This window comes from Marmota monax, unplaced genomic scaffold, assembly GCF_021218885.2.
Source record: "Marmota monax isolate L192 unplaced genomic scaffold, Marmota_monax_Labrador192_F-V1.1 WCK01_AAM20220418_F8-fsc00042, whole genome shotgun sequence".
Lineage (NCBI taxonomy): Eukaryota > Metazoa > Chordata > Mammalia > Rodentia > Sciuridae > Marmota > Marmota monax.
This window is the reverse complement of record NW_026693008.1, coordinates 13,658,479-13,672,680: the sequence shown is the minus strand read 5'-3', so window position 1 is coordinate 13,672,680 and position 14,202 is coordinate 13,658,479. Positions and strand designations below refer to the sequence as shown.

The 14,202-nt window shown below is 35.2% G+C and overlaps 1 protein-coding gene across 31 annotated transcripts in view; it reads right to left on the bottom strand.

Annotated features, from left to right (window-relative positions):
* Slmap (sarcolemma associated protein) overlaps positions 1–14,202 on the bottom strand; it is a 155,559-nt gene that overhangs the window by 70,460 nt on the left and 70,897 nt on the right. For all 31 annotated transcript variants that reach the window (XM_046452768.2, XM_046452763.2, XM_046452784.2 and 28 more), the window contains exons 3-5: positions 7,196–7,268; positions 2,563–2,599; positions 273–335 (exon numbers count right to left, since the gene is read on the bottom strand). In XM_046452768.2, coding sequence (XP_046308724.1) covers positions 273–335; positions 2,563–2,599; positions 7,196–7,268 — 173 coding nt within the window. The remainder of the gene's footprint in view (positions 1–272; positions 336–2,562; positions 2,600–7,195; positions 7,269–14,202) is intronic.

Below are 14,202 nucleotides of genomic sequence, written 5' to 3'. Positions count from 1 at the left end.
AAGCCATCTATAGATTAAAAAAATTGTTTTGGAACTTCCTCATATTGAAGAAAAAAATCTTATACAGAAGCTTATGTTCTCTGTATTTAACAATTGACTTCTTTTTTCTTCATAAGACTATTTTTAATCCTTTGTTCTTCTTTGAAAAGATATTTCTTTTGTACTTGTATCTAGCCAACACTTTTTATCCTCTATCTGCATACCGGCAAAATAAAATCTAAGTTGTTTAATGGTACTTCTAAAGACTAAGAATTTTCAAAGTTTACTTTTACCTGTAGATACTGAGAAAGCTGGAATAATTCCTGAGAATACATACTTGGAGTGTTAGCAGCAACCTAGAAAAAGAAGTCAAAGTGTCAACAGTCACAAAAAAAACTTCATAAAAGAAATTAAAGACAGAAGAAAAAAGAAAAAGAAAAACAAAACAAAATTAAGACCAATTTCTTGAAATGTCTATTTAAATATGCACATAAATTTATTTTTCAAATTAACTGATTTCCTTAGTGGTACAACAAGTGCTACTCATGAAAACACTCCTTGATAAGCTGAATCACAAATTTATAGTATAAAGGCCATCCAGTATTTTCTTAATCCAGATAAACCTCCTAAATCCAGAGATCCACATATTTTCCCTTTAAGATTCATCATTAAATAGTTCTTCAATATGTCAACTCACAATTCATTTAGAAGTAACCATCTTCAAGATGTTATTTGAAGTAGGGAGGGCAACATAAAATCTATCAATGTTCAATGGTCAGGGGTAATAAAAATAGTTTTTTAAAAATATTTTTTCGTGGGCTGGGGATGTGGCTCAAGCGGTAGCGCGCTTGCCTGGCATGCGTGCGGCCCGGGTTCAATCCTCAGCATCACATACAAACAAAGATGTTGTGTCCGCCGAAAACTAAAAAATAAATATTAAAAATTCTCTCTCTCTCTCTCTCTCCCTCCCTCCCTCTCTCACTCTATCTTTAAATATATATATATATATATATTTTTTTTTTTTTCGTTGAAGATAGATACAATATCTTTATCTTATTCATTTATTTTTATGTGGTGCTGAGGATTGAACCCAGTGCCTCATATGTGTGTGTGAGACAAGTGCTCTGCCACTGAGCCACAATCCCAGCCAGACCTGTCTTTCTTTTCTTTTTTTTTTTTTTTTTCTCCTTTCAACTATAAATACACTTTCTGGAAAAGATGGAAAATAATGGTGTTTAGTCTTGTTTTTTGTTTTTGCAGTACTGGGATTGAACCCAGAGCCTCTTGTATGCCAGGCAAGCACTCTACCACTGAGCTACATCCCCAGCCCTAATAATGGTGCTTAAACACTACAAATCAGTCAAATTGTTTAGAATCCAAGACTATTAGAAGAGGCACTTTCTAGAAGAGTTTTTCAAGGCTGTGAAATATATATACTTTTTTCTTTTTTTTTTTTTTTTTTGATGGTGGTGGTACTGGGGATTGAACCCAGAGGTGACTTTCCACTGAGCTACATCTTTAGCCCTTCCTCACTAAGTTACTAAGCCTGGCCTCAAACTTGTGATTTTTCTACCTCAGCCTCCTAAATTGCTGGGATTATAGGCGAGCACTACTGCACGGCCCAGCAAGGCTGTGGAAATAGAATCATGGCATTAAAAAAAAAAGAAGAGCACTTAATTGGTTGCTATAATATCTACCCACATCTTCAACACTAATAAGCACTGTGTTATTTGATTACCATATTATTCCTCATTAAGCACAGAAAGTATATTTTTATTAATATGATACTAAAAGAGTTGGCATTATTTTTTTAAAGTTAGTCCTAGATCAGTAAGACCATTATTTACTTCTGGAATAATTTTTGGCATTGCAGAAGTTGATTAACCTCTTTTTAATTCTAATAAAGGAATCTAAGAAACCACTTCAGTCTGAGGTAGGCATTTGCTCTTCACTCAAATGGAAGAAAAGATGCAAAATATTTCCCCAAATAGTTTAATTATTGCACTAAGAAAATAACATCCACATTAATGTTAAATGATGAAAAAGATGTTTTGTTTGGGGTTTTGTTTGTTGGTTTTTATGCTCTTTACCAATGACAGGACTATCTCTTGACAGAAAAAAGAATGTTTTTGTAGCAAGCAATTACTACAGTTTCTAATCAAACTGTGTTAAAACTGACCTTCAAAGATAATAAAGGAATAATTTCTGTAAATTCATATTTCTGTGCTACTTTCCTGTAGGGGTAATATTTTGAGTAAACTAAACTGGGTTGATGCTTCAACAAATTTCTAGAAAGAACTGATTCAGGATAAAAAGTAAAAGCTAACATTTCTTACCTTTGGCTAAGAGCAACACAGGTATTCCTAGTCTACACAGTCAATAGTTTACTCAAAATTATAAGACTTTTTTTCCAAAAAAACATTCATTCTAAATTCTCCAGATACTAAAGATTAGAAGATCAAATTAACTGTATAGTCATATGCACTTCACATGTTTTGTTGTAAAATAAATTCTAGGTAGAGCATATTAAAAACAAACATTTTAAAAGCACAGTTTAGGAAAAAATAATCATTAGCAACTTACTTTGTCAACAGGACTTGGTAATGGAGCATGGATGACACTGAAATGTAAAATTTAGAATTTTTATCTAATTTCCTGACAACAGAGGAAACACAGCATGATAGAACCAGAATATCTTAAACCACAAAATTGATACATTTGCCCTCATATAATTAAAAGAGTATGAAATTTTCAATCCTTTATAAATGGGTGAAATCAGTAGAAAATAAAGTAATACATATTAAAACTTACTTTTTATACATTAATGTATTTCTAACATCAAATTTTTATTTTTTAAAATTTATTTTTTAGGTATAGATGGACACAACACAATGCCTTTGTTTTTATGTGGTGTTGAGGATTGAACCCGGGTCCCGCTCATGCTAGGTGAGCGCTCCACCGCTGAGACACAATCCCAGCCCCACATCAAATTTTTAAATTCAAAATGTACTAAATGTTCTTTGAGGATCGACTACTTATTGTGGGTTATGGTGAATTCCTTGATTTCATACAGAAAAGAAGTACTATTTAAATCATCCATTTGAATTATATACAACATATAAATTATTTTAAAATTAAAACACTCCTATATGGAAAGTTTTAAAAAGTAAAGTTCAACTAAAAAGAAATATTACTTAAAACAAAGCATTAAACTACACACAATGGCATGTGCCTATAATCTGGAGACTAAAGTAAAAAAAAATTGCAAGCTTTAGCCCAGCCTTAGCAGAACACTGTCTCCAAAAAAAAAAAAAAAAAAAAAGACTGGGAATGTAACTTGATGGTAAAATGCCCCTGAGTTCAATCCCCAGTACTAACCTCCGATACATGTACACACAAAATAGAAAAAAATTTAAATAAATGACATTAATTGGTACTAATTTCATTTCTGCCCTGATAAAAATCTATTGACAGGTAATACAGTAGCTGGTAAGCATGCAGGCTCAGAAGCTGTACTATCTGGGTTCAAATTCTGGGTCTACTTACTAGCTGAAAGGCACACTGCCTTATAAAGATAGGTCTTAGCTTCCTCAACCATAAAATGGAGGTAATTATAAAACCAATCCCATTAGGTTACTTTGAGTATTAAATGTGTTAACATAAACAAAGAGCTTAAAACAGTGTCGAAAATATAGGAACAACTGATCATTATGACCACTCCCATGAGAAGTAAGCAGTTGAGGAAGTCAGGGTCTCTATTTGACAATGCTCATATACTATATGTGAGATGCGGGTGGGTAATGGGACATAGAGCAAGGCTGCCACCCATCTACTGGTTGCTATCACTCCACAACTTAGAATCCATTAAAGTGACAGCCAGAGCTTAAAACCTGACTAGGAAAAGTTCCCAGATTCCTGTGGCTAACCATGTGTAAAAGCTGAGAAACTGACTTGTAAAATAGAATATTAAGTACCAGCACCCTTGATATCCTGAACCTATATAATCCTATACTGTACTTCTCTGATTATACATCTGTGTCTCAGGAACTATTATCAATTCACCTCTGCATCCCCAGAAACTATCACAGAATCTAACAAAGCTGATGCCTAGTGAAGGTTTAAAAAAATTATGTACAATTTAAGTTTTTCACTTTCATACTACAAAACTACAACAGACATTTCAAACATAAATTTATTTATTTGGGGGGGTACTGTGGATTGAACTTAGGGGCACTTAACCACTGAGCCATATCTCCAGCTCTGTTTTGTATTTTATTTAGAGACAGGGTCTCACTGAGTTGCTTCGCACCTTGCCATTGCTGAGGCTGGCTTTGAACTTGGGATCCTCCTGCCTTGACCTCCCTAGCCACTGGGATTACAGGCGTGTGCCACTGCACCTGGCCATACATTTACCTTTCTTGATTATATAAGCAATATATATCGATTATGAAAATATGTGAAGTAAAGCATGATGAAATAAATTAAAATTATCCAATACCAGTACCCAGAGATAACCACTTTGAATATATATCCTTTTCTCTTCAGATATGTGCATATAGAAGAGTGAACTTAAGAATGTCTAAATGGAAGCAAATAGTATTAACAAGAATTTTTAAAACCAGTTTTCCCAGAGACCCAAGTACAAATTCTTCTGTTCCCATGAAAATCTGACTAACAAATGAAAGGCTAGAAAATCCTGGTATGCCCAAGGCCCTGAGTTCAATTCCCAGCACAACAACAACAACAACAAAAGGCTAAGTATTCAGCAACACATTCCATAAATGATATTTGTATCTTCCAAAAACTACCTTGGAGATGGTTTATTTTGAGTTCTTTAAAAATCCACATGCGGGCTGGGGCCGTAGCTCAGTGGTTGAGCAATTGCCTTGCATGTGTGAGGCACTGAGTCCGATCCTCAGCACCACATAAAAATAAGTAAATAAAGATACTATGTCCATCTACAACTAAAAAAATATTTAAAAAAATCTACATGAATACAAAAAGCCAAAAAAAAGGGAATGTAGAAAATGAAAACTGTTACTTAATGTTTCAATAATGGGATGATAAGCAATTTCTTTCCCTTTCTTTCTTCTTCCTTTTTTTGGTACTGAGATTGAACCCTCTCATACCTTATCACTGAGATATACCCCAGCCTTTTGTTTGGTTTTTAAGATAGGGTCCCACTGAGTTGCTTAGTGCCTTGTTAAGTGGCTGAGGCTGGCTTTGAACTTGAGATCCTTCTGCCTCAGCCTCCTGAGTTGCTGGGATTATAAGCGGGTGCCACTGTGCCCGGCATTTCTCCATTTCTTATCATCTAAAAATTATTTATGCAATATAACAAAAATGAAAAAAGAAAAAAGTCAGCCTTCTGAGAACGACCTAATGAAGACTTTAAAATCACTGATGGTATTTACACAGTGGACTTAAACTCTAGGTATTCTAGCATATCCAAAACCATGTATATTGTTAATAAAAATTTGGTTATAATAACAGAAACAGCTAATGTTTATTGAGGGCTTATTATATGCCAGATAATACACTAAACTCTTTAAGTATGCAATCCTCACAATCCCCCTAATTACTGCTCAACAGGTACTATTAACATCTTCATGTTTCAAATGAGAAAATTGAGGCCCAACTAAATCACAAAACAAGTCATGTCAGGTTTTGAACTGGACTATCTACTTCTAAAGACTATTCCAATCTTACTCCAGCTTTAGAGAATTGCCTGTTCAAAATTCATTTTCTTTAGAAAGTCAGTCCAATTATATACAATGAAATTTATAGCAAAAATTTGAATGGTGTTAATATTTAACTATATAAGGAAAGTGAAACTATAAGAAGACAGGGACAAAGATTAAAAGGATTGGGGAAACAAGAGCAATAGGGACACAAGTCATGCAATCAGACTTTGAAAAAATTCACATGCTCTACTAGATGGAATCTGAGAACAGATAACTCCTTATGTAACTGCTCAAAGCTTTCAACTTTATGAAAGAAAAATCTCATTCTCAAATACAAATATCAAATTCTTTAAAAAGCCATACATCATCTGTTGACTAGTTCTAAAACAAAAACTCTGGACTCATAATAAAAGCTGTTATGTTAAATTTCCTAAAATTCAATGCAATTTTATTAAGTTAATTTAAAATAGGAAATAATGCTTTAAATTAAAAATGTTTAAAATATTTTCTGCTTTGCTTCAACTATCTTTAAAAAAAAGGTAGCTTCTAATTGATGCATAAAGAATGTGATACAAATCAAAGAAAGCAGACTACCACAGTAATGGAAGGGCCTCTCTCTGCCTCATCTTTCCAACTCATTATTCTAACCTCTAGGTATTGTCATGTAACCCAAACCAAGTTGCTAATAAAAAAAAAGAGGTTATAATAGAAACAGCTTTTTCGGGGGTGAGGGAGGTGGGGAGAGTGGGCACTGAACTGAACTTAGGGGCACTTTATCACTGATCTTTATCCCCATCCCTTTTTATTTATTTATTTATTTATTTAGAGACAGGATCTTGCTAAATTGCCCAGACTCTCCTTGAATTTGTGACTCTCCTGTTTCAGTTTCTCAAATTGCTGGGATTATATGCATGTACCACCTCACCTGGCCAGAAACAGCTTTTGATGGACAGAAAATACTGAGTCCAGAAACAAGCTTTTACTATATTCAAGGGATCCTCCCTGCCCCAAATAAAAAAAAGTTTAAGTTTAAATACTGCTTAACTTCCTTCAACACTGTATAATGTTAATCTGAAAAGGACAGGATTGAAGTGTACCTATACTCCGAACAAAATAAGCTACTAACTATATTATCATCACCAAGGACCTATAAGATGATGACATTGCTATTAACTTCAGAGGCAATCACAGTTGATGAAGCTCTATCTTAAATGAAGATCAAAGAAGATGTTATCGTTCACCAATAACATACTCTAAACATTGTGGAAAGTAACTAATTATCCTTCCAAATATAAATTATAAAGTTACATTTGGAAATAAAATAACCTCTGCCGAGTACATTATTATTTACTCCAATTGCAAATAATGTAAAAAACAATTTAAACAAGTGTATTTCAAAAAGCACCACATCAGTTTTGTAATAATGGTATTATAAAATTATAAAATGACCCTGAAGTATTAGCATCATATCATCTTCTAATATTATCCAAGGTAATTAATCCAAAAACTTCACAGCACTAAATTATACTCACTCTGAGCGGAGCCGGGCTTCCATACCATCTGGTAGAAAAAGTTTTATTGTGGAAACAATACACCCATGGGTAACTGGTTAAAACAAACAAATAACATGAAGTAATTGTTTAAAAATATAAAACTTTGTATCTCTTGTATCTAAACGTATATTTTATTCTTAAAAGCAGTAACTTCTGGGGAAAAATAAGTCTGGTGACTTAATGACAATATTACCCAGGAGAAATATCCCTGTCCATAATGAACCACAATTGCAAGGAAGAATTACAGAATGAATTATTATAAAAAGTATCCTAATTTATTTATTTGTTTATTTATTTATAGATAGATAGGATACATTTTATAACAATAACAGGGATTGAATATCCAATTCTATGAATAAATAAATAAATAGACAGCCGAACATGTGTAAATGCAACTGAAGAGGAAAAAGGCACTTTTGCCCCCTATATACCAACATCAAACATGGTTTGACTCTCTTTTAAAACATAATCCTTATTACTAATTCTCCTGTCCTTGACCACACCTCACACAATGCTAAAATTCTTCAGAATACAGTTAAGAATATACCATTATATCCCCCATTTTATGGGCAAGGAAACCAAGACTCTCATTGCAGCCATGGCAAGGGAACCTGCCTAGATTCCAGCTAGCCAGGTTCAGCTGTTCACATAAGAAACAGACAAAGAAATTTCTGTTTCTTTTTCTATCATTCTCCTATTTCCTATGCAAGCAGGTAGCCAATTCCGGGCAGATTCCCTTGGTTTGGTGGCTGGTTACAAGACCTCAGATATGTGAAAGTGCCTCCACAATTCTATGGTAGTAAATATACAAGAGATGCCTGCTAGAACTCACATGGGAGGTTCCTTCAGTTCAGTTAAAAAAATTTTATTTTGCTTTTTTTTTTTTGGGGGGGGGGGTGCGTGGTACTAGGGACTGAACAAGGGTACTTTACCACTGAGCTACATCTCCAGTTCTTTTTATTCTGAGACAGAGTCTCCCTAAATTGCCAGGCCTGGCTCCAAATTTGCAATCCTCCTGCTCCAGCCTCTCAAATCTCTGAGATTATGAGTGTGTACCACCATGCTCAGCTGTTTTCTTTTCTTTTTTGACGGTGGCGGGTGAAGAGTATCAGGGATTGAACTCAGGGGCACTTGACCATTGAGCCACATCCCCATCCCTATTTTGTATTTTATTTAGAGACAGGGTTTCACTGAGTTACTTAGCACCTTACTGTTGTGAGGCTAGCTGTGAACTCACCATCCTTCTGTCTCAGTCTCCTTAGCCTCTGGGAATACAGGTGTGCTTTGCATCATTGTTTTTCAATTTCTCCTTTTCCTACTGAAGTCTTCAAGAGATAAACCTACCCCAACGAAGCACTTGTACAGAACTTCTTTGTGTGGATTTTATAGGGAAAAAAAAATTGCTTCCTCGTTTAAAGACTGTTTTTGTTTTTTTAAATTTCCCTATTCCTCAGATACTGTACTTTCCAGGGTCTAATTGATTATCTAGTTCAATAAACTGATTAAAAGCTGATGTTGGCTGATAAGAATACACCATATAATGATAAGAGGAGTGATAGTTATGTTGACTGTATACATTTGTCAAATTGACTGAATTGTATATGTAAAAATTGATGTGTGAATAAATTACACTTCAATTTAACTGATATTAAAGAACAAAGCTAATGCATTTGGGGCAACTTATTGGATGATAACATAAGATAATATTATAAACATGAAGTAATATGATTGTCATCTAGTAATGTGTGTTCAATTTAAGGATTTTAGGGCAGTTTATTCAATATTGATCTTCATTAGTCAATTATACAAAAAGTGCTAACAGATCAAGAATCACCTATTAGACAGTCTTTTTTTTTTTTTTTTAATTTTTTATTTTGAAACAGGGTCTCGCAAAGTTGCTCAGGCTGTCCTGAACTTGCTATCCTCCTACCTCAGTCTCCTGTATTTCAGTGTTTTTAAAAGAATCCCATTTGAAAAAGGAGACCATAGGCTTTGGACCATCTTTTTTTCCCTTGTGATACTGGGAATTGAACCCAGGGGTGCTCGACCACAGAGCTATATTCTCAGCCCTTTATTTTTTTATTTTGAGGCAGAGTCTTGCTAAGTTGCTGTGGCTGATCTTGGAACTTGAGATCCTCTTGCCTCATTCTCCCAACTAGCTGGGATTACAGGTGTGTGCCCACCTGCCTAGCTATTAGATAATATTCAAAGCTGCATAGAATATCAATCACTGTCATGAACCATGTGGCTCTTTCCTTTCTGGATTCATCCTCTATCCTGTTACCATAGGCTTCCTGTAAGCCAAGCTACCTGCACTCTACACACACTTTACTTTCATAACCCCATGGCTTTTATACAAACTATCTCTTTTGTCAGTGATGTCCTTTGTTGCCTTGCCTAAATGACCAATACTACTTATCCTAAAGGCTCACACTTTTCTGATTCTTCACCAAAGAGACAGTCTCCTATATTTACTTCCTGTAACACTTATGCACACTGCATTGTGATTATTTATCATTTAAACAACTGCCATCTTACCAATTAGATTCAACTCTTTGAGGGCAGCAAGAATTTGGTGTTTTCCACTTTTTAAACCTGTGTCCTTAGCATAGTCATTTGGTACAAAGTAGAAACTGAATAAAAGCTTACTATGTCAAAGAACATATTAATGCTTAATATTTTACAGCTCCCATTACTCAGGGATAAAGAGGTTTCTAAGTTTTAGGGTTCATCATCATTTATAAGAACCACCCAGCCCCTTTCTTTCCCTAACAGAGACAAGGAAAGGATGGATTTATCCCAACTTTATGGCTTCACCAAAGATTTACTATAAAGAGCTTACAATAAATACAAGAGCACAATATAAGATGAAAATCCAGTTAAAACTACATTTTACCAATATATTTAAATGGTTATTAAAATGTTTTTTTTTTCAAATAAGGGAACTAATTACAAACAAAACTGCAGTGCCAGAACTGATAATTGATGATATATTACATTAGGAACTATGTTGCACAGATATACCAACCTGAAATTCAGCAAATGACTGATACATAAATCTCTGAGGTAAACCAAGGGCTATTACTGGCTGGGCAGAATAGGAATGCCACAGTTTCAGAGACAGTTCAAAGAAAGACCATGTCTAGCTAAGCTGCCAATCTGGTCCATCCAATTCTGCCTTTGGAAAGATCTCATGTCAACCAGATACACAGACAACAGAAATGTTAGCTACCTTTTTGATTTTCAACAGAAAAGTATTTAAATAGCTTCCCAGGAGGGTGAGGGGGCCACTGGAACACTGCCATATTAAATATACACATATATTTATAAGACATATGCAAATTTCAGAAATGTTAAAAACATAAAAACCAGGTGTGTATGAATTGAGAAAATAAGGCATCTGGAAAAACAATCTGCACTTGCCTGCTATAGGTATGAGGCTATTAAATATCAGAGTAACACTAGTGCTGACTGCTACTTGTCTGTTTTTTTCCCTATGTTATCTTATTATACAGACCACCTATTTTGCTCTTGAGTTAACATATTTACTTTGTGCATACACCCAGCCTTTCTTACTGCCTCTTCACACAAATACTACTTAGAGGGCCCAGTTCACTTTGGTAAGTTTAAAACTGTTAAGAGTCCCTGGACCCCATGGAGGACAGAAACTCTGGGGTTATGTTGTAGTCTGGCCCTATCTCCCAACCTATAAGAATTAAGAAGGTCAATACCACTTTACACTTAAGAATGGTCTGAAAGACCTCTTAAAATGATTGGTAGCAATAGGAAGGTCAATGAATGTGACCATAAAAACCTAAGGAACATTTAAAAAAAATCAAGACCTAAATCAGAGGCATAAGCATTTTTAGACTGGGGAATTACTTGCATTAACTGCCTTTTGACTATAAGATAAATAGTTAAAAGAACTCTCAATCTTGATTTTTTTTCTGTATAGAGCTTCTAAGTCTTAGAATTTTTTTTCTCTCATTCTGTCTTCATTTATGAGCTGTAGTGCAGCCATCAGAAAAATTTCCTTCTTTAACTACTTGTTTACCTCAGGTAAAATTCTTCTTTTTCTTTTCCCAGTGCTGGAGATGTAACCCAGGGCCTCATGTGTACTAGGCAAGCATTCCACCACTGAGCTACAAAATTAGCAGTCTCAGGAATACTTTTTACAGGAAAAGATGGCTGACTGCTTTATCCTTTCTCTTTATTCATCTGTTTTCAGAATGATAAATTTTTTCCTAAGTTCTTCCAAAGTTAATAAAACCCTTTTATTGTCCTTTTTAGTATCACTGTAAGCACACTGATCTGAACATATTTGATATTTCAAATCACTACTATTATTATTATTGTTTAATGCTCAAATTGTCCATCTTTGATAAGCAGGGACTCACTTGTGATAACTCCTAGAAGTCCTCTGGACTAGAAGTCCAGCAGTGTTAGATAGGCTCATTGCTTTATGACATGAAAAAACCTTCTAGACTCGGAGTCAGCTATTTTTCCAAAGAATTTTGGTTCTATCCAGTTGGGAGAAGGAGTTCTTTCTCTAAATATAGTTATTCATTTAGTACTTTATTTCTCTGAGCATACCATGGAGTGATATTGCACATGGATCTATTTTTGACTTGTCTGTGGGGAGTGATTTTACCTATTTACTCAATAAAAATTCACTAAGGGATTTACTTGACCTGCTTGTAAACAGTTCAATCTAACCTTTGAAACTAAACTTTGGGAGTAAAAATTTGGTTTATCAAGAAATGAAATAAAAAAATTATGATGGTTGCAAAGCAATATTCTGGGAATGATTATAAAAACCAAGATGATTACGATAGCTAGATCCCTGGCTTTGTGGAGATTTCAATACAGTAAGAATAAACTAGAAATACTTAATATAAAATGAAAGCAGGTGATGGGGGGGACCATAAAGGCTATAAGAAGTACCAACTACTATGGGCATTTGGAATGGGCAAGGTCAAAGAAGGCTTTATGAAGAGTAAAAAAGAAAAAACTAAAACAGAATAAAATTTGAAAGCTGGAAATGGAAGGAAAGGCAGAGAAAATGGCATGAGTGAAGAAAAGGAAGTGAGAAAGTGTACATGTAGGGAGAGCAGTTGGAGAAAATTGAATATAAAGAATATAAAGAAACTACATTTCAAGGTCCTCTGGATGCCAGGCCTCAAAGAAAACATTCATGTTAACTACTTATGATGAACCATGTCAATAGTTACTTTTATTCCCTGTTTTATAGATGAGGTGACTAAGGACAAAGAGGCCAAAGTAATTTCCTTGAGATCAGACCTTTGATCAAAGGCAGTGCTAAGATTCAAAAGAATCTTTTCTACATACCATCTTCTAAATAACCCTGCTTAGCATATTTAAGGGGAGTGATGGGGGGGGGATCAAAAGATTGAAATGAGTACATTTTTCAGGACCTCAAATATACAATTAAGCATTTCAGATTTTATTTATGGCACTGCTTCTCAAAGCAAGAAAGAAGCCGTAAATAAAGCTGTGAAGGAAGAATATCCTAAAAGCAGTAGGTTGTCAGAGTATGATGGCCAGAAGTGGAGAGCCACTGTAACACTCTGGGGTGGCAACCGGAAAACAACGGAAGTTGTAGGGAAAGGAGGAAAATGATCTAGACAACAATACTGTTAGAGGTAAGTAAAACAGGAATCAGAAAAGATGTCGAGTTTGAGCTGGAGTGAGAGAATGAAGGAACAATAAAAGACATTGGGAAGTCAGTAGAATGCTCTGGATTGAAGAGGGAATTAAGTTTTGTACAAAATAACTATAAGACAACAGTGGGACATTCAAGAGAAAACAGCAAGTAGACATCAGGAGTACATACAGGTTTTGAGCCACCAAGAATGGTTTCATAGCAGACAAGGTAATGAGGGAAATGTAGGACTTTAGGACAGGGGAAAGCATACAAAACTGTCGATGCTAGGAACCTATTTCAGCAAGGTTTTTAAACCCAGTTGGACAACAGAATCACAGGTTCCACCCCTGGCAATATTCCTTCTTAGGACAGAAGGAAGGAGTCCAGGCATCTGTAGTTGTACAAAGTTCTGAAGTAAGTCTGGGTTGAGAATCCATGCCATCAGTAAAGTTCCCCTTGGGCCAGGCATGGTGGCATACACCTATAATCCCAGTGGCTTAGGAAGATGAGATAGGAAGATCATGAGTTCAAAGCCAGCCTCAGCAACTTAGTGAGGCCCTAAGCAACTGAATGAGACCCTGTCTCTAAATAAAATATATAAAAAGGGCTGGGGATGTGGGTTAGTGGCTAAATGTACCTGGGCTCAATCCCGAAAAGTTCCCTTAGCCAATATGGTAAATTTACTGCAGTCTGTGCTGAATCAGCTTTGTAATTTCCCTTAACATTTGGAAAGCGGAAATTAAGAGTAACTTTCAACAGATCAATGATGGGTTCCAAAAGACAGACAAAGAACCCTAGAGCTGAATCTACTAAGAAAGAGGGGCAAATTTAATGACAAACAATAACTATACAAACATGCAAAGACTTTAGTAACAACAACACTATTGGGTTCCAAGTCAAGCACTTCATATATACTCTCTAAATATTCACACTGAACATTGTGCCACAAGGTGAAAATTAAACACCGTACCACAAGTCAGTAAGGTAGATAATAAGATCATGGTTTTCATTTTTTTTAAAGAGAGAGAGAATTTTTTAATATTTATATTTTAGTTTTCGGTGGACACCACATCTTTATTTTATTTTTATGTGGTGCTGAGGATCGAACCCAGCGCCCCACGCATGCTAGGCGAGCGCGCTACTGCTTAAGCCACATCCCTAGCCCCATGATTTTCATTTTTTTTTAAGAGAGAGAGAGAGAGAGAGAGAGAGAGAGAGAGAGAGAGAGAATTTTTTAATATTTATTTATTTATTTTTTTAGTTTTCGGCGGACGCAACATCTTTGTTTGTATGTGGTGCTGAGGATCGAACCCGGGCCGCA